We start from the raw sequence: 19,514 nt of genomic DNA, 5'->3' as shown, positions 1-19,514 counted from the left end.
GGCTATTTTCAGGTATTGCTGTGTCACCAGCTTGGGAAGACTTCATGGAGAAGGACAGCAGGGCTGATGTTGGAGCTCTTTCCTCAGCACACATTCAGCATTCACCCACAGCAACCTCAGAAAAAGCTGAACGACTTTTCATGGGTGTCGTCAGCATTTCCCCAAGATAACAACTCCCAGTTGTCGTTCTATTTTGGAAGTGGGCTGTAAGTCAAACGGCTTTTCATCTCGAGAGGAAGAGAGATGCTTTATGAAAACAGTGTGTGAAACGATCAAGGAGGAACGGATGCTGGAAGAGCTTTCTAATCCAAGGCTTGACTCAACCCACAGCTTTCCAGGCTGGAGCAGCCCCGATCCACCAGCACATCCCTTGGGAGCAGCCGGAGCAGACCTCCTGCTGGCCAGGGCCTGGCTGCTGAGGTTCCCAAGGACCCACACTTCCCACTGCCAAGTGTGTGACATGTTTTTTGATGGTGCCTTGCTGAGAGCAAGCAGATTGCAAAGCCCGTGTTCAGCTCTCTTCAATAGCATTGCAGTAAAGCGATACCTGCAGCTGCCGTGCTGATTGCTTTTCTGTACAGAAAAGAAAACACATTTAGGACAATGCATTAAACCTCTTAAGGACTTAGAAGGTCTATTTTGCAGTTGGAAGCAGCAAGATGTGAGGATGTTTGCTGTCAATGTGAGAGCAGTGCCATCGCATCTCCTGTCCTGCTCCCAGCCCTGCCTATCTCTGCAGCTATCTGTCAAGGCAGAGCAGTGTGGAAGGGGTTAATCTGGAGAGGAGAAAGTTTCTGATGCTTGTTAAAATTTGGCTTAAGCTCTGAGACCAAACAGTGTATGTCTTCCAAACTGGGTGGGTGGCTCATCCTAATTCTGGATATGCAGTTTATTCACATACACAACTAATCCCTTTTCGAATCCTGTTAAGTTCTTGTTCTCCTTAGTATCCTGTGGCAATAAGTTACAGAAACTAATTGTGCTTGTGTTGAGCTCTCTTGATCCACTTTCCTCATGCTTGCTTTCAGTTCTAAGTGTTGTTCAGAGAAGCTCAGTTTCAGGTTTTTTCTTGGTTGTATTCTTTTTGGTGAGACAATTTGTGTTGTCATTGCAACCAGGGGCTCAGGGCTGGAGGGTCTCATCTGGACTCCAATGGCTGGATGTGGTTCTGCCTTTACTGGCAGAGGGGCAATGGAAATCAGAAACACTTCTGGTGCATTTTCACTCCCTCTCTTGGTTTGCAATCAAGGCCCTTCTGCCCAGAAAGCTGGGAAGAGCTGAGGGTGGAGTCAGCAGCCCCCTATATCAAAGAATAAGTAATTGTGTGCTCAGTTCTAGCGATGCTCTACTTAATAACTAAACCATAATTAGCTTTGTAGTTTTGTTACTATACTTATAATAGCCCCCATTAAAGTTATGGGGTTTTTAGGCAGTTATGGCTTACAGGGTAATTAACGAGCAAGAGGCTTTATTGCTACCTTTATTTTCAGCCAGTGCTTTGCAAGGGTTCTCTGCCAAACAGCAGCTCCTGCTCAGGACCCTGTGGGGCTGCCTGGGGGCAGAGTAGGGCATCCCCTGGGCCCAGAAGTGGAGCTTGGTGCTCCTGGCTGCTCATGGAGGATGTTTGTTTGGGTGGCTTGGAGCTTTTGGTGTTGTTCCATGTAGGCAGCATTTCTATTCTGGTGAGTGATGTGTGTGCACACAAGCTCAGTGAAACCCATTCTTCAGTTGAACGTGCTCCAAATCGCTTCTGTTCAATAGGAGGAAGCCGAGGAGCAATGATGTGGGGCTGAGCAGCCCTACAGAAAGAGAGAAGGGGAAAGTGATGCAAAACCCAACTGCAGAGCAAGCCAACGTTCCCTATGGCAAGTGTCAGAGCTGGCGCCAATTAGCCAGGTTTAAAAAAAGAAACCATCCACGTTTAATAAGCCAACCCGTTACTAACGCATGGCTCTGGGATTTATTAAAGCTTTTTTATTAGATGAATGCCCTTCTGATATCACCATGCCTTGCCACCATTGCCCTCTGCCGGAGGACGAGGAGTCTCTCCCACCACATGTGCCTTTGTCAGATCCTTCTCCAGCAAGTACAGGTTTCCAACCTGTGCGAAACACCTTTGGTTTAGGAATGTTTTAACTCCAGGATTGCTTACAGTTGAGCTGGTGGTTTGTCTATTTTGCTTTGGTTTTCAATACTTTCTCTTTTCATGTAGCCAAATGGAGTGTGTTCTTTTTAATTAATTCACATTTAAATATGTTCCCCCTCCTTTTCCTGGAGGAGATAGCAGAAGCCTACAGCGAAAACTGGAGACAAGCCAGGTTTTGTTCTGAACCTTTCAATGGGAAAAAGAGAGTGGTATTAGGAGGGGGCAGGAGGGGAATGGATGCCTGGATGAGAAGCATTGTTTTCCCCACAAACAACAGCAAACATCCTGGGGCAGCCTTGGCAGTAAGGGGCTATCAGGCTGCAGGGTGAGCCCTCTGCTTTGAACTGCCAAGCTGTGACTTTCCTCAGCAGCAGCATGAAATCAGAGGCGACCATCTATTTCCTCACTGGTGTTGTTTGGAGGAGAAAATGGATTTCACCTCTTGCAGCCTTAAGGTGTGATGGAGGGAGGGAGCGTGGTGGTGTCACCGAGGCCCTGGCAGTGTTAGCTGCTGTGAGCTGCAGGCCCAGAGAGTTCTGACTGTGTCCTTCAGTCAGTTTTCTTGGGGTCATCAATAAAACATTGCTTTGTGAATTCATGCTGAGCACCTGGAGTGCTGTGCGTGCTGGGGGGGTGCAGAAATGTGGGTGGCAGCTGCAGGTGGGATGCATTCCCATGGCAGAGCACTGACCCTTGGAGCCTGAGCAGGGCTGGGAGCAAAGCTGTGCTGGCACTGGAGCACCAAGTGACAGATGTGTGACCAGGGAGCTGCTAAGTGCTCTGTGGCAAATTAAAAGGAACTGTTGCTGCAGAGACCGATGGACAAATGGTTGGAGCCTGCTGGCTTTCCTCTGTTGTATGCATAGAAATCAGAGCACTGCCCCAGCCTAACAGTGCCCGTTCTCCATCACACAAAGCCCAGAATTGGACTGTCCTGTGGGAAGATGTGGATAATTTGGGACTGGATTAGCAGGAGGCAGGGAAAGGTAAAAGTACTGGCTTTGGGGGAAGCTGCCCTTGGCAAATGGGCATTTGGTGCGTGCTGGCCTGTGCAGGCACCTCTTTGCAGGGTCACTGTCTGATACCTGCTGTGTTTTCAGAGAGGTGCTGCAAGGTGCTTTTCAGAGCCACCCTTCTGTGCCCTATCAGTTGCTCAGAGGGTGTTTCTGGCTTTAGCAGGGAAATCAGAGGATACCATTGCTCGGTGCCTTCTGTTCGGGCACTATCAGAACGGCAGGATGAGGCCAGATGCTCTTTCCTGAGGGCACCATGTGCCTTGGCAGTGTGAGGCAGGCGGGATCTCTCTTGCTTTAGTAGTTGGAAGGGGATGGAGCAGAAGGCTGATGTCTGCTGGAACAATTCCTCCTTCTCCCTGCTTTATTTTGTCTGGACAAGGCTGATTTCTCCAGTTCTGAAAAAATTAAGGACAAACCCACATTGCCAGGAGATGCTTCCTGGAAAGCCTGCAGGCTGCCCAGCTGCACAGCACTTATCTTGGGGCTCAGAAAGGCTCCTTGCCATTGATTCCCCAAACCAGGCTGTAGGAAGCCCCATTCCCAGTAGAAGGGACATGTTTGGTGGCTGGTTTGGGGTTTTGTTGTTGTTTCCTGGCACAGATTTTGGTGTGGGTATAGATCTGTCCCCAGAGAGAGCCCTCCTGGAACTGGCTGGGAATTTTTAGTTGTGTGTGTAGGTTTTGTATAGGTTAAAGTAAAGGAGTCCCCAAAACATTTGTTAAGGATTTGCATGTGCATTCGAAGGACAAAGGCCTATCTGTATTTTCCCTACCCCTTGTTTTCCCTGGCAAACGAACACCTCTGTGATTAAACTGCTTATCTGGAAGAGTCAGAATCCATCCAGGGACTTGAATACCATTTGCTTGTACTTCAAAGGGACAGCCCATCCATTCCTGGAGCCATTACACTTCAAGTCTTCCCTTGGGCTTGGTGCCAGAGACTCACTGTGCAGCCCGATGGTCAAGGCTCAGACAAGGGAGATTCAGATCAATCTGAGCAGGGCTAAATTGTAGATTTGAGCCCAGATCTCTCCATGACTGCCCAGTGCAACTGAGAAAAAGCAAGCTCCAAGGCTGTCAGGAAGAACATCCGCAAAGCAGCATCTGTATGCATCACATCCATAACCTGGGCTTGAGGAGCTCCCCTGTGATTTAAGGAGGGAATCTGATGGTTTCTAGGGCACTGCAGGGAAAGAGAAAAGCCAGAGAGCTTGTGGCTATGAGGGTGAGAGAGCTTTTGCCCAGCATGGAGACCTCCAGCCTTTGTCGGCAGTAATCTTTGGGCTCTCCTGAGTCTGCAATGCAGCCCTGGAAGCAGCAGGCTAATGTGTTCCCCCACCAGGGAACAGTGGTACTAAACTGCTATCCATGTTTGCAAACTGTCCGCCATGTGTATCCCTGCTAAGTGATGTACTTCTCTTGCCAAGATACTGGGATAAAATACAATCTGCTTAAATCTTGTATGTGCTTGTATTGAATCAAACTAAGCTATTGTGGCAGTTTAATATACTCCACTTGCAACACCTCCAAGATGGAAGAAACGAACCTGAACAGGCCATTGGAAGCCTGAGTTAAAATTGGCTGCATCAGAGGTGCCAGTGGGATGGTCAGAGCTGAGGGATTACAGAGACAGGCAGCATGTGGGGCTGCTGGCTTTGCTGCAGCCGTATCCCTATGAGCACAAGCACAGCCTTCCCTCCAGTTGTCCCATGGAGGGTTGGGGCTGCTGGTCAGAGCACTTCTTGCTGCGTCAGGCAAGTGGTGCAGCTGGTGTGGCTTCTGCTTCCTCCCAGGCCTGTGCTTAGTGAGCTGTGGGACAACTGGCTTGGAGGTGAAGGGCCCTTCTGGGCATGGATCAGAGCTGGTATTGAGCAAGTGCTGCTCGGCTGATGCAGTGGGCTTGCTCAGTGAGTAGATGGGAAAGAAAAAGGAGCCGTGAGCACCCAGGAGGCATCCATCTCTCCTGGAGGGGCTGGACGCGTTTCTGTCGCTCGCTGCCCTGGTTTAGTTTGCTTTTCTCAGGGAGGATTGGTGAGCTTTCTGGAGCAGTTCCCTGGTACTTTTCTCTGCCTGATATCTCTGCTTTGTGTTGCAGGTTTGCTGCCAGATGGGTGCCTGAGGTTCCTGCTGGAGGGCCCAACAGCATCCCATAGAAGCACTCTCCTGGTCCCAGCAGCTGAGGCCCCTCCAAACCTGCTTCTGCAATGGGTGGGTTGTAAGCACTGGTAAGACCTACGAGTCGTGTCGCCTTCGCTGCTCTCTCCCTCTCTCGCGTTCTCTTTCTCTGTCCCTGTTCCTTCCTGCCCATTTATTTCTGTTCTCCATTTGCTCTGCTGTTCTGTCTCTGGGGTTTTCACTGTTAGGTAATGAGGAGCTGTGGGTCCAGTCAGTCTTGGAGATGCCGAAGAGACGAGACATCCTGGCTATCGTGCTGATAGTTCTGCCCTGGACGCTACTAATCACCGTCTGGCACCAGAGCACCATTGCTCCACTGCTTGCAGTGCACAAGGGTGAGAGAAATCAAACCGGCCCATGCCAAGTCTGCATCACTCCCTCGTCCTCATCTCTCTCATTTCATTTCTCCATGGCAGCCATTCCCATCTCAGCTCCTGGTCCATGCTCATGCAGAAGCTTCCCCACTTCTGCTGCAGGAACGGCCCTGTGCTTTCCAGGGGTCTTTGGAGACATCAACCTCCAAGCCACAGGGTATGCTCCTTACTCTTGGAGAGCTCTTCCCCACCTATATCCAGATTCAGTGGAACAGAGCACAGAAGGAAAGTACTTTTGTTTTATTTCCCAATGGTCTCTCTTTTTTTTTTTTTTTTTTTTAAGGAAGGAGTCTTTCTTCTTGGCTGTTCCTTTCTCTGGGCATCCTTCTGGGGAAGAAGGCCAGCTCATTTTCTGTCTCTAGGACCTTGCTCTGGGAGATTTTCTACCCTTTTCATTTTAACGTTCACTCCCATCCTCAGCAGTTTCTTATTCTTTTGCTGAGCAGTCTTTTGCTGAGCCATTGGAATTGTCAGAAGCTCAGAGTCCATCCTGAAAAGTTTTACCTTTTCCTGGAGGACTTGGACCCCCACAAGGCTCAGGACAGCACTTAAGAGAAAGGAGACTGATCTCTCCAAAAGGTGAACAGTATTTCACAGGATGTGAGATCTCTATTGGGCTCCAAAATGGGATTTAGAAAAATATCCTGTCTGTATGGTGATTTGAATTGGTGCCCCTAAAAACTAGGACCAGTTTGTTGGTGAATGGTTGTGGACATTGAAGTCACAGCACAGAGACAGCCATGCTGTGACCTGGTCCTGAACTTGCTGGTGCCCTTGGTAAGATGCTTCCTCTGAGAGTGCTTCTATGAGCGCTCAGTGGAAAATGAGTGGTGAAAGAGACCGACCTGAAGCTCTTGGGAGAAATTGTTATGTGCTTGTAATGCATTTCTGAGATCCTTTGGTAGCAGGTGCTGAAAATGAGATGTGCATCTATATGCTAGTGGGGACACAGTGACAGTGGATAAATGTGCCAGGATTTACAGCGGAGGGTTTGATGTGGGAGGGTTTGCAAACTATCTCTTCTTCAGGCTCCATGCTGGCTAATTACTTTATGCCATGTCCAGTGCATTTTGCAGTTTTGTTTTTGAATTGGTTCTGGTGCTCTGTGCTGTCAGAGAGCTGTGTTATGTGATGCAGATGTGCTTCACCCTCTACAGGGCATGATCCCCACTTGTGCAGGACACTTTGGTCCACAAACACGCACCCTCCCTCCTTCAAAGCTGTCGAGTACAAATCCCTCATTCATTTCAGGGCTGTATCAAAGGCTGTGCTGCTATATGTGTAATGTGCTGTGAAAAACACACAGGTAGTGACCCTGCTGGGTCAGATCTGATGGCAGTCTATTCCTGTTCTTATCTGAAGTCCCCAGCAGCAGCTGGCTTTGCAGAATCTGGGGCTCTAAGAATCAGGCGCCCACTAGAAAGCAGCTGGCGTACCTCAGAGTGGTGGTGCCCCTTTATCTCTCTCAGTTCCTAACTGTGGATGCTGGTGTTCCTGCTGCTCTGCAGTAGTGTGAACGTGTGAAAGTTGCAGGCTGGAAAAGTGACAAATGCATGATTTATTTATTTATTTATTTATTTATTTATTTTTACCTTGAGCTGACTGTGGCCAAGTCTTGCTTTGCAAGGCTTTTAGTAGTTTGGGTTGGTTTATGCTCTAGAGACTCTGTTTGCTGTACAGAGCTGCTTTATTGTTCAGATCCACTATACTGAATGGGCTGTCATGTTCAGAAACTGGTAGGGCTTTGTTGAGAAGTCAGTCAGAGGCAGGTAAAGCCTCGGCAGGAAAAAGCCTACAATGAGGGGCTGTATTTCTGCTCTGTGTTTCTAGATTTGAAGAGTGCCTTGCTCTTGCTTCCCTGTGCCACATCCCAGGCCTGTCAGGAAGCAGCAGGGTATGCAGTGTCCTGGCCAGCAATGCTGCTGGGAGCTTCAGGTGATACAGGGACTCCGTGTGTTCCACAGCTCCAGCCCAGTTTGATTCCCCACTTCCCAGTCCCAGCGCAATGAGTTCTGCCCTGCTGAGCGTGGTGCCAAGAGCGCTGGAGCTCTTTGGGAACAACAGATCGTCAGTCCCTGTTGCTAATTTCATTATCTAGATCTAATTGCTCTACAAGTCTGTCTCCTCTGGGCACTCAGCTGCACCGCTGTCCTGGGCTCTCAGGCTCTGATGGATGCAGCTTTTCTAGCAGCAGGAACTTTGTTTCTCACGGGTGTTTGTCCCTGATTCCTTTATTAATTTGTGTACTTATTTATTCAAGCCTCCTTTTGAGCTTGTTTCCTTTCCTCTCAGGCTGTGAGGGTGACCTCCTGCTATCAGCACTCAGCCTACTGGCTCATCTGGGGGGACGGGGGGTGTCGGAGGACCGAGTCCATGCGGTTTTTCTTCTCTCGTACCCTTGCTCAGATGATGGTGGTGACTCCCGGCGTGATCTCGCTGCAGGCTTGGACTCCAAGGAATACTGCTTGTCGGACCGGGACATTGTGGAGGTGGTGAGGACAGAATATGTTTATACTCGCCCACCCCCGTGGTCAGACACCCTTCCCACTATCCACGTCATTACACCCACCTACAGCCGGCCCGTGCAGAAAGCAGAGCTGACGCGCCTGGCCAACACCCTGCTGCATGTGCCAAACCTGCACTGGATCCTGGTGGAGGACTCCCAGCGGCGCACACCCCTCATCACCCGGCTGCTACGGGACACGGGGCTCAACTACACCCACCTCAACGTGGAGACCCCTCGCAACTACAAGCTGCGGGGAGACATGAGGGACCCCCGCATCCCCCGGGGGACCATGCAGAGGAACCTTGCCCTGAGGTGGCTGAGAGAGACCTTTAACAAAAACAACAGCCAGCCTGGGATTGTTTACTTTGCTGATGATGACAACACCTACAGCCTGGAGCTCTTTGAGGAGGTAAGACCCTGCTGGAGGAGCCCCAACCAGCTGATCTCAGTATGTGGGCTGCGAAAGCTGCTGTATACATCCTCTCCCGTGCTCTGGATCAGTCCTATGTGCAGTGGTCCCACTGCAGCTGTCCTGAATGTTTCTGGGCAGGGGATCTTTAAGGTCCCATCCAACCGAAGCCAATGTATGTTTCTGTGATTCGTCTGGGGCTTGGTGACATGACTACAGTGTTTGTGCTGGTGTCAAAAGCAATGCAAATTAATGGGGATCCCAGCATAGCTTATGGCACGTGGTCAGGAGGCACGCATCCATGCTCCAGTCACCAGAGTCATTGGCAGCATTGAAAGAGATCTTGTTGGCCTTGCTCACACACTCCCAGCTTCTTCAGTTGGGGCTTTTAGCTGTGCTGCTTTCCTGAGAGAGCAGGAATAAAGCTTTTCTCTTGGTACCATAAACCCAAGCTAAACACTTCCATGAGGAGGAGGAGTGGTCATCACAAAGCAGGAGCTAGCTGGTGGGATCTGAGCAAGAAGAACATGTAGGTAGTTTTAATTTATTATCAAAAGAGCTGATGAAGAGGTGCTTATGCTGTGGAGAGCCCTGTTAAGGTTGGAACATCATCTGCTGTCCTTTGTGCTTGGGCAGGCACATGTGCCCAGCAAGGGAACCCCCAAATCCCACCCTGGGGGAGGTTCCAGACTGATCTGCTGTCATCTGTTGCCTTCTCTGCCATCCCTACATACTGCACTTGGCTGTCTGTTCATCCCTGTTTCTTCTTGTTTGAGGAGTCCCTGGGGTATCTGCTCCTTGCTTGCTGTTTGCGTTTGTTTGCTCTCATCCCAGCATGTTCAGTGGTTAAACTCTGTAGCTGTCAAGAACCCAACGCCTGCTCTGCACAGCAGAGAACTCTGCCGTTGCAGAGTGGTGCCAGCACAGCACTCGCAGGATGTCTGGTTCAGAGATGTTCTGTGCACTTGTCACTGGATTGCCATGCTTACGAGGAACATTTGACATTGCCTGCTTCATATCCTGGAAACATGGAGCCCTTTATGCTGCCTGGAGAGGGCTTTGGAGGGAGATGTGTACCTCACCTCTCAGGAAAGAGCTGTTCCCATGCTCTCTGAGGCTGAGATCCTGCAACGTGGGACAAAAAAAGTAGGATTCCCTCCTTCTCCAGTGGCTGCCAGTTCCTATACCAGGGATCTCCTGTTTATTCACTCCATACATGCCCCTTTCTCTTCCCTGATGGCTCTCACTTCAGCTTGGATAGCCACAGAATATACGCACTTTTAAAGCTGAAAGCAAACTCAAGCTGAATGTCTTTCTTCCACTTTCCTCCTTTGAGGCTGGTGCTGGCAGCATCTTCAGAGAGACGCTGCATTAATAAAGCAGAAAGGGTTCCTTCATTCACCCGTGTGCTTTGCTGAGAGAGCCTTCTCCTCTCTGATACAGAGCTGCAGTTAAGGTTACATGGAGCCAACAGAACGTGCTGTGAAATGCAGAAGACACGCATTATTGTTCCCTGTGGACAGGCACTGCTGTTAGCGTGTGTATAATGCAGAAGGGCAAGTGCCAGAGCTCTTCTGGTCTCGTTTGCAGTAATTAGCAGTGATGAGATTAGCTCTGGGAGATCCCTGATCTAAGAGCCTGGGCTGAGAGCAGAGCGTGAGGCTGAGGCTGCCAGAGAGCAGGACCAGCCATTGGGAGTGCAGGCAGACAGGTGTTCTGATCATCTGCACTGGCAGGCACACACACTGAAGTGTCCCCTGACAGCTCCTATCTATTTCTAGTGACCCCTTTGGGAGCAGAGGCATTTAATGTCCTTCTGGGTAGCAGGGCCAGCTGCAATGCCCTGTCCTGTGTGCTCCTCCCAACCCTGCTCTTGTGAGCTCCCCCTAACCACACTTTTAGCTTTCCTGTGTCTCATAGCTTGAGACTGCAGCTTTCAGAGAAAACACCTTTCTTCCAAGATATGTTGCTCCCGGATTCCTTGGACAACATGCTTTTCCCCTGGCTGTCCTGACTTGCCCTACCATCCATGCAGAGAACTGATGTCCCACAGCTCTGAAGGCCTTTTGACCCAAAAAAAAATCACTTAAACCTCAGTTGCTTGCAGCTTTGTTCCTAGCAGCTCAGCTCACGCTTGGTCCCATGGCTGTGAGCCCCTTCCCAAAACACCACGTTTCTGCAGCCCCAAGATGCACATCCTTTTACAGGTGAGCGATGCACAAAGCTCCGTTGCTCCAAGTCACAGCGGTGCCTGGGAGCATCACCCAGGCTCCCAGCCCCACGTGTCTCCTGCAGGACACTGGGAAGGTGAAGGTGTTTTGCTGGAGGTGTGTTTCCCCTCCTTCAGCACCCCCCCACCGTGCCCTTCTCTCTCCTTTGCCTCCAGATGCGCAGCACCAGAAAGGTGTCGGTGTGGCCAGTAGCCTTCGTCGGTGGCTTGCGCTACGAATCCCCCAAAGTGAACGCAGCAGGGAAGGTCTACGGCTGGAAAACTGTGTTTGACCCCCATCGGCCCTTTGCTATAGACATGGCAGGGTTTGCTGTGAACCTCAGACTGATCCTCCAGCGATCTCAGGCGTACTTCAAACTGCGAGGAGTGAAGGGAGGCTACCAGGAGAGCAGCCTGCTGCGGGAGCTGGTCACCCTGAACGACCTTGAGCCGAAAGCTGCCAATTGCACTAAGGTATGGTCTCTTCCTCATACATGGGATGTGAGGACCTGGTGAGAGGGCATGCCGATGGTTCTTGCCCTAAAGACTCTCCAGTCCAATATGAGAGGCAGCAGATGGATATCTGTGTGAGATGACGGGAGTGTGCGAGATGCAATGAGACAATGCTGGTTAGCGTGACAGGCATCAATCAGAGCACATCAGCAACAGAGGAGCTGTCAAGTGCTCTGAAAGCTTTGTGAGCGGGTGGCAGGCACTGGAGGGACTTTATCTGGGATCAGAGACTCCTGTGTAGTGCTCACGTCTCTGTCTCTGAGGCAGCCACCCAACCTCCATTGTGCAATTATCCCAGGAGGACTTTTCTTTTTTTACAAATGAGCTGTTACTGCAGACAGAGACAGTGTTGGGCCATCTATTCCAGGTCCTCATCCACTTCAGAGCTGAAAGCTTTTCCTGCAAAAAGCTCTGGCCTTGCCCTGCAATTAGGTCTTTCTGCCTCTTTCCCCCCCTTACTGCCCTGCTAGCAAATGCTGGCTGGAAATTAGTGTGCTTTCAGCAGATTGAGGGAGATGCCCAGTTTGCTTTTAGGCTGCACAGAAGAGTTGGGGCCTTGAGAGGAAAGGGAGGAAGGAAAAGGCTGGAGGTAAGAAATGGTGCTGTCAGACAGGCTGCCGTGCCAGTGTTGCATGCAGAGCTGCAGGTCAGAGCTGGAGGGGAAGCAGCAATTGCTGCCCAGGATTTGAGGCAGACTGTATTTCTTTTTCTGGCACGGCTGTAGGGATCTTACAAGGGTCCTTGTTGAGGACTGAATGCTGTCTGTTCCTGGCAAACTCAGAGTGCAGCTTTGCAGTTTGGGCTTTGCCTTTCTGCTGTTAGCCATTGCCAGCAGCCTCCATTTTCAAATTGCTGTTTTGTTCACCCTTCTGATGAGGAGGAGAGTCTGAACAAGCAGCAGAGGAGGACAAGAGGTGGCTGTGCTCTGGGGTCCCCAGCATGAGAGTACAGACTCTCAATGGGCCAGTGTGCTCCTAGCAAGTGTCTGCTCACAGCTGTAAAGCTCTGCAGTCAGATTCACATTACAGATTATGATGTGCTCAGGTACCATCGTTAAGAAGGGATCAGAGAACTGTGTAACAGACATCTGCTCTCCAGAAGGGCTGCCCTTGCTGCATAGTGCCGTAATGTTCAGCTGCCTTCAGCCCACAGATGCTCAGTCCTGCAAAAACCTTACGCTTTGATTGAAGATATACATTCTGTTTGTCTTCTTAATTTGATATCCACCAAAAATGAAGAAGAAAATGAAAGAAGTCAAAGTGAATTGCCCAGGCTGGTTAGCAGTAGGGTTGTGAGGGAGTGTGGCTTTACAAGCGTGCTGTATATTTCTGTGTCCTGCTGCTTCTATGTTTCCCCCACAGCACACACAGCTCTCTTCAATCCGTTGACACATTACATCTGACAGGATCAAGGTCTAAAAGATCTCGTGTTCCCATAAGGTTGATGTAACTGGGACATATTCTGCTCCCTGTTTCCTATGAGTGCCTGAGGAAATGAGCTGCAGCGCTCAACCAGAGCCCTTAAAGGACAGAGACCTTGTCAGCGGCCTCAGCTATTCAAACAGCATGAGAGCACAGACCACAAAATACAAGGGCACTGCAAATGATGTGCTGCTTGTTCCAACTGCCCATGCAGCTCCTTGTTTCCCCAGATGGATGCAGTCGTATAGTTCTCTGGGTGAGGCAAGCTTTTGTGCTCTCAGGGGATTTTGGTAGCTAAAAGCAGTCATTCCTCCACTCTCCTTCCCTCCTGGCTGAGTGTGATGTGGGATTAAAGCTGTGGGCTCATAGCCTGGCATTTAGGTGAATGTTGCTGAAGGGAACTGGCTGGCAGCCATGTGCTGGGCAGGGATTGCTGGGCGGCAGCGTGTGTGTGGGCAGTGTGAAATGCCACCATGGGAATGGCACTGCTGTCACACACACAGGCTGAGAACAGGCAGCAGACAGTGCAGAGTGTCCCTGCAGTGCCTGCACCCCGAACCAATCCTTTAGGTCTGGGAACTAGCTCTGAAAGAGGGATAAATCCTTTTGCATCAGAGGAGAGCAAGCCTGGCCCTGCAGCAGCCAAGGAATTACGCAGCAAAAGGGACCAGGGCTGGCTGCTTCATGACATCACAGCTGTAAAACAGCTAAAGATGACTGCTAATGGACAGGAGGGAGAGAAAAACTCAGCCTAAGGCAAGAAAGCTTGTAAAGGAGTGCTTTGCTTCCTCCTGATCTTACCCTGTGGTGCTGCAGAGTAGGCAGGGAGTTGGCTTTGTGAGCTCTTTGTGTTCCTTCCCTTCCAGGGGCTGAGCAGCGGGATATGGATAGAGCAGATCTGCCCTTCTTTTGCTTAGATTTCTCCTGAAATTGGGCTGCTGGGTTGGTGTGGTTTGCAGTGAGCAGTCAGTACCCTGGCTGCTGTGTGACAGCGCTTTGTTGGTAAAGCTTCACACACAGTGCCTGAGCTGGTGATTTTTAGGGGACGTGCAGAACCTGGAGGGCTCCTTTTGCCTCGTTGAGCCCTGATGAGTCTCCAGAACTGCTGTGCCAATTCCATCCCCCTGTAGCAAAGCTGAAAGCTGTCTGAGCCATCTGAGCAGTTTGGGTTTTGCAGCACCCTGCCTGCTCCAGGACCTTCGGACCGTGTGGTGGCTGTGGTAACTCAGATTGGACCACCAGAACCCTTTCCTGTGTTCTTGAGCTCTGCTTGTAACACCTATCACCTTCAAGGTGGTAGAACTGCATAGCTGGCAATTACTGTTTCAAGTAGCAGCTATTGCTGCCTTCTATGGAGGGCTTTTGGTACTGGAAATCCCGTGACCCCCTCCTACTACAGGCTGACTTGCCTGCTTAATTTCCTGTTGGAAGACAATGAAAAAGCTTGCAATGGCATTGAAGCCTTATAGTCTTAGACCTGTTCCAAGCCTCATGATTCTGGATGACAAGGCTGTCAATGACTGATGTGTGTTGCAGTAGTGAGGATTTGTAAAGGGAATGCAGGTGACCTGCAGGAACCACTGCCCAGGGGAGATCAGGCACTCAGACCTCCCCTTTTCTCCCATGCAAACTGCACGTTTGCACAAACCAAAGCTGCTCTGAGACATCAAACCAGTGCTGCTTGTGGAAAGCATCAAGCTGAGAGCAAAAGCAGGTGTTGCTGTGTAAAATGGTGCTCTCCCTCCCATATTAAAGAGCGCTGTGTGAGAAACGGTAGAAGCTGCTGCATTGAACTGCAAACTCTGAGAATCAGTCAGTTGTGGTCAGTTAATTCCACATAACTGCCTTTTTGGCACTCGGATTTAACAATGTCAAAGCGGGATGCAATTGAAAAGAAAAGCTATTAATCTGTATTTGTGCCTTGGTGCCTGGAGCTGTGGGAGCCTGAGCCCTGTTGCTGGCGGTGTTTGTATGGGAGCAGCTTTTCCCTGCTCCTGCTGGAAAGCAGAACTGCCCACCAGCTTGCTTTCCAGCACCTGCACTGCATTAAGGCTTGGCTATTCTATTTGTTGGACGAGGAGCTCGTAGCTGATGCTGACGTTGCCTGGAGAGCTGCTTGGCGAGACCTGTTTGCTTTTGCTTTTCATTAGGAAGTAAATCAGTAATTGCAGCAGTGTAATAGCAGTGGCTTCTTGGGAAGGTGGGGGGCTCCTGTTTAACTAGAAGGGCTTGAGGAGTGCTTTGTTCACCCTTTAGAAGCAGAGCGCGGCCTCGTTTTTCAGAAAAGCAGGGAGTGGGTACAAGGCTGTTTGCAGATATTTGGATTGAATGCACTGAGCATTGTCATGGCAACAAGAGGGAGACCCCTGTGAGGAGGAACCATCACTGAGCAGGTGAGAGGGAGCAGGAAGCCACATCTCTGAAGGGACAAAACTGCTTCCAGCAGTACAGCTTGTAGTGCTGAGCACTGAGCAGAATTGAGTCTGGTGAGGGGAGAGCGTTTCCAGAGCTTGGAGCATGGCATGGCTGAGAGGAACTATTGAGCTATAATACCTCCCCCACCACAGATGTCAGGCAACCTCTTCCGTTTGTTTTTTTTTTGTTTGTTTGTTTTCCAGTTCTTTTTTGCAGGTGTTGATTTACATTGAGCTTTACTGCTCAGATTTTAGTAGAACTTGCATCCCTGTGTGCTTCAGTGCTGGTTTCAGTAGGTTGGAGAGGGGCCCTAAAAGTGATGCAATGCATTGTACCTGGTCTGGAATAGCAGGAACAGCACTGGGGCTGGCGTTTTGGAGGAGATGTGCATGGGGAGCCCTGAGCATGTGGGAGCAATGGGGTATTCTGTACCAAGCTGATGGCTTTGGTACCTCTGAGAGCAGAGGTGGCAACAGACAACTAGAACAGCAGTAAGGACTTCTCCCATCAGTGGCACTTCATCACCTCTTCAAGGTCATGAAAGAATTTAAAAAGAAGTAGTGTAATGAGGTTAGCAAGCAGTCACAATGTGAGCCAATGTGGCAAGAGATGGCTTTTCCATTCTGCACCCAGCAAACTGCTCCATGCTGCCCAAGGGTGGGCTAACACTATAAGCAAGAGCCAGAGTCAGGATCCTGACTGTGGGAGACGTGCATCTGATCCTCTGGCGATGAGGGAACGGCCTTACATCATTGGCAGGACTGATGAGCCTTTGGAGGAAGATTGTTGATAACCACGTGGAAGGAGCAGGTTAATGTCCCAAGACAGTACACTATAAGATAGGTAATTTCTGTGCACTGTGCATTCTGGGTAGCAGCAGGCCAACCTAAATGAAGTTTTATGCAAAGCTCCTTGCAGCTGTGAATGCACCATTAGGCCCCAGGGTAGATGGTTAAATTGCACTATTGATTTAATGTGCAAGAATGTTTGTTAGTGCAGTGAAGGGATGCAGCTAATGACTTCTGGTTTCTTCAGATTTTAGTCTGGCATACGAGGACAGAAAAGCCTGTGCTGGTGAATGAGGGGAAGAAAGGATTCACAGATCCCAATGTGGAAATCTGAGCGTGCACAGCTGAGTGGAGACCAACACCAGGTGAGAGCTCATGTTCTGGAACTGCAAGGAGAAGGAGGAAAATACCAAACAGTGACAGAACACAAACCACACACAGTCAGTGACAATAAGGGAAGGTGTAGGTTAAACCCCAAATGGGGCATTATGTATCTATTTACCTAAGGTCAGCATATAGTGTCTCTGGATACCACTGCTGGAGGAGAAAGGAGAGGAGGAAAAAGCAAACATGCATGCTGGTGGCTGACTTCTCCTTTGTTTGTTCGTGCCCTGGCTTCTCACCTTTAATTACCTGAGCATTCCGGTGCATTTAAATCGTCTGTATCTCCAGAGTGCACCCTGCAGTTGGTTTGCTAAAGTGAAGGATGAAATATTTCCTCATACCTGTGCACAGACTGCTGCTCTTCATTATTATGGGGGGAAAAAAATACATATGCACAACTCCCTTCAACCAGGGTGCAGAACCAGGCCTGGAGGGGAGAGAAGATTGCTGCTTGTTCTCTTTTCCTCTCAGACACAGAGAAGTCAGAGCAGCAAGGGGTATGGGAGAGGGGCGGATCTGCTCAGCAGCAGTGTATTTTTAACATAATGAGTTCTTACAGCACAGTCCCTCTGGCTGCAGTGATGGAGCCCTGCCTGCTGCAGGGCCTGCGCTGTGGCCCATTGGCAGGACAGCAAAGGAAAGCCTGCACTGCACGCTGCCTGTGCTATATATAGCAGCTTTGCAGAGAGGCCATAGCTCTTCAGTGCTGTCACAACTGCTTTCTACCAACACCCAGTTGCCTAGCAGCAGTAGTCACAGCTCTGCAATCTGAGATGGGTTTTGGGTTAGCTCCAAGGGGTGGCAGCTCACTGCAGCGAGGCAGAGGGGTAATAAACATGCTGGTTGTGTCTCTGTTGCAGAAGATTTCCTCATGCACAGCCTCCAAGGTTTCTCCCCACAGCATACAGCCAGACATGCAGTAGCCAGGATCTCTGCTGACTTCCAAGAGTTTTAGTGTACTGAAAGCAAGCAACACTGCATACATAAACTACCCGGATCCCCCCGCCCTTCCTCCTGGACTCTGAGCAGAACCTGATGCTCTGGGGGTGGAGAAAAAGCACAGAAATACAGGACTGAACTTCCCTACAGGAGCAGCTGCCCTGCGAGACACTCGGTTTGGGAGAAGTGCACAACGCACTGAAGATGCAGCCCAGCTGGAAGGGCAGCCCAGACTGAGCAGGCTGTTATACAGGACCTGAGAGCAAGGGTGAGAATGCACACACGAGTATGCTGGCCCCGATGACTTGTCCTCCCCAGACACGCACCCCGTGGCTGTGTGTCCAACAGCCAGAGCAGCTCCCTGCTGACAGAGGGGGCAGCTGCCTTCCAAGATGGCACCTCAGCCCTTAATTCTAAACCTACTTTAATCAGTGTTTATGATGCTGCACAAGACAGGAAGGCTTTGGGGGAGAGTGAAAAGCAAGGCAGGTTAGAACGAACCCACTTGTACATCTGATTCTTGTATCCCCTTCTTCCCCTTCCATTTGGCTCCATGGTTTGGGGAGTGCTCTATGCTCTTGCATGGAGTTACATGCACAGCATGCAGCCCTTGATGCTAGAAGAGCTGTGAGGGGTTTTTAAAGAGATTATTGTGGCCCTGCACCATAGAACTAAGATCTGAGCCCAGATGAAGTATTATTTAGCTCTCATTTGGTTAACGTGAGCATTAGGTATGGGATTCTCTGAAGGGTGCTTCTACATAAAGCCAAATTTCTACTCTTAAAAAATGAAGTTAACTACTTAAAAATAGGGATTGAACAAGAAAAACTTAGTACATTTACCATCTGTGTGGAGTGTATCCTTCAGCCCTAGCTCCTCTTTCAGGGCCAGACTGGTGAGCAAAGCCACACTGGAGCCAATCAGGAGTTAACTCGTGGGAACAGAGCAGCACCCTTGTAAAGGGTAGGTTGAAAAACTAAGCAGAATTATTAGTTGCCTCTTCCCTGCTCTGTGACTTCAAAGGCACTGATGAAAGGGTATTCTCTAATGAAACTGTATCCTGCTCCTCAGCAAGAGGCAGGTGGCTGAGCAGTGCAGAGGAGGAACCTGGGTGCTGCTACCTCGGCTGACTCTGTTTGGAAACAAACTTGCTGAGGAAGAAATTCAGGTACAGCTCAGCTCTTCTCCCTACCTCCAGCCCAAATCCACAGAACTCAGCACCCTCCCCTCACAGCTGTCAAACATCTGATCAATCCCCACTGCCCCAATTCTTTCAGAAGGGTCTGAAGCACAATTTTCCCTTTGAGTCAAGGGAAAGTGTAATCCCAGATTTGGTTCTTTTTAGCCCTAACGCATAGAATTGTTTAAGTACTACAGGTGGGATTGTTAGCTTCAAAGTGCAGAATTCTCCCCTTGGTCTGATGGCTGTGCATTCCCTAATATTTAAAGAAACATTTGGGTGTTTTTTTTAAGTTATTTTCTCCCACTGTCTTTCAGAATTGATGGGGGAAAGCTGCATTGCTCAGCTCTCAGTCACAAAGCCTTGCTAAATAGCCTTTAGAATAATGTTCTTTTAGATGCACTGGCTGAAGTGCTACATGGATAGAAAGCATCCAGTTCCACTGGCCACTCTATGGGAACAGGCACTGTTACCTTATGCTAAAATAGGAGCTCTCTGCATTTGAGTAGGCTGATTCTATTCTTGTATGAGCAGCCCAACCTCAGTTCAGTCTGCACACCCTAGAGGGCCAAGAGACATTGTTAAAGGCATACAAATTCTACTGCTATGCTAGTTCCCAACTGCTGGCCTCTCCTAGCTGCATGTTTTCATTCACTAACATCAGCTCCAGCCCCTGCTGAGCTGCAGCCTTCCCTCCTCAGAAGAAAATAACTTCCAGAAAAACACAAAGGCCCAAGTCCTGACCACAGCCCTGCTTTTACACTTCTCAAAGTTGGGCCCTTCCAACTTGCACAGCTGCACTGTGGGTCTGGGGAGCAGAGATGTGCACGCTCAGTGAGACCAGCTCTGGTCAGGGTGGAGTGTATTACAGCCGCACTGTCTGTTCTCAGTTTTAAATAAACTGTATTTAAATTTGTTAAATAAAATTAAGTATGGTTTTTAAGAGCTAGAATGCCCTGCAACTCCATTCTGAGAGGCAGTGCACATGGTTGTGCTTCTCAGAGCCCAGATCTCCCATTTGCAGGTATTTATGCGACTCC

At 49.7% G+C, this 19,514-nt stretch overlaps 1 protein-coding gene across 13 annotated transcripts in view; it reads left to right on the top strand.

Moving 5' to 3' along the window:
- The window catches only part of B3GAT1 (beta-1,3-glucuronyltransferase 1), a 31,010-nt gene extending 11,587 nt beyond the window's left edge, over window positions 1-19,423 (top strand). For 6 of the 13 annotated variants that reach the window (XM_042882269.1, XM_042882265.1, XM_042882267.1 and 3 more), the window contains 6 exons: window positions 5,257-5,369; window positions 5,525-5,671; window positions 8,003-8,625; window positions 11,012-11,308; window positions 16,219-16,336; window positions 17,216-19,423. In XM_042882269.1, the coding sequence (XP_042738203.1) occupies window positions 5,366-5,369; window positions 5,525-5,671; window positions 8,003-8,625; window positions 11,012-11,308; window positions 16,219-16,305 (1,158 nt within the window). In that variant the 5' untranslated portion in view covers window positions 5,257-5,365 and the 3' untranslated portion in view covers window positions 16,306-16,336; window positions 17,216-19,423. Of the gene's footprint in view, window positions 1-5,256; window positions 5,387-5,524; window positions 5,672-8,002; window positions 8,626-11,011; window positions 11,309-16,218; window positions 16,337-17,215 lie in introns of all 13 variants that reach the window. The other 7 variants (XM_042882271.1, XM_042882272.1, XM_042882275.1 and 4 more) reach the window with 7 other exon arrangements.
- The last annotated feature ends 91 nt before the right edge of the window (window positions 19,424-19,514 follow it).

Source organism: Lagopus leucura, unplaced genomic scaffold, assembly GCF_019238085.1.
Source record: "Lagopus leucura isolate 7727_CA_CO unplaced genomic scaffold, USGS_WTPT01 Super-Scaffold_100034, whole genome shotgun sequence".
Taxonomy (NCBI): Eukaryota; Metazoa; Chordata; class Aves; order Galliformes; family Phasianidae; genus Lagopus; species Lagopus leucura.
The sequence above is the reverse complement of the archived record's forward strand: the minus strand, read 5'-3'. Positions and strand labels throughout refer to the sequence as shown.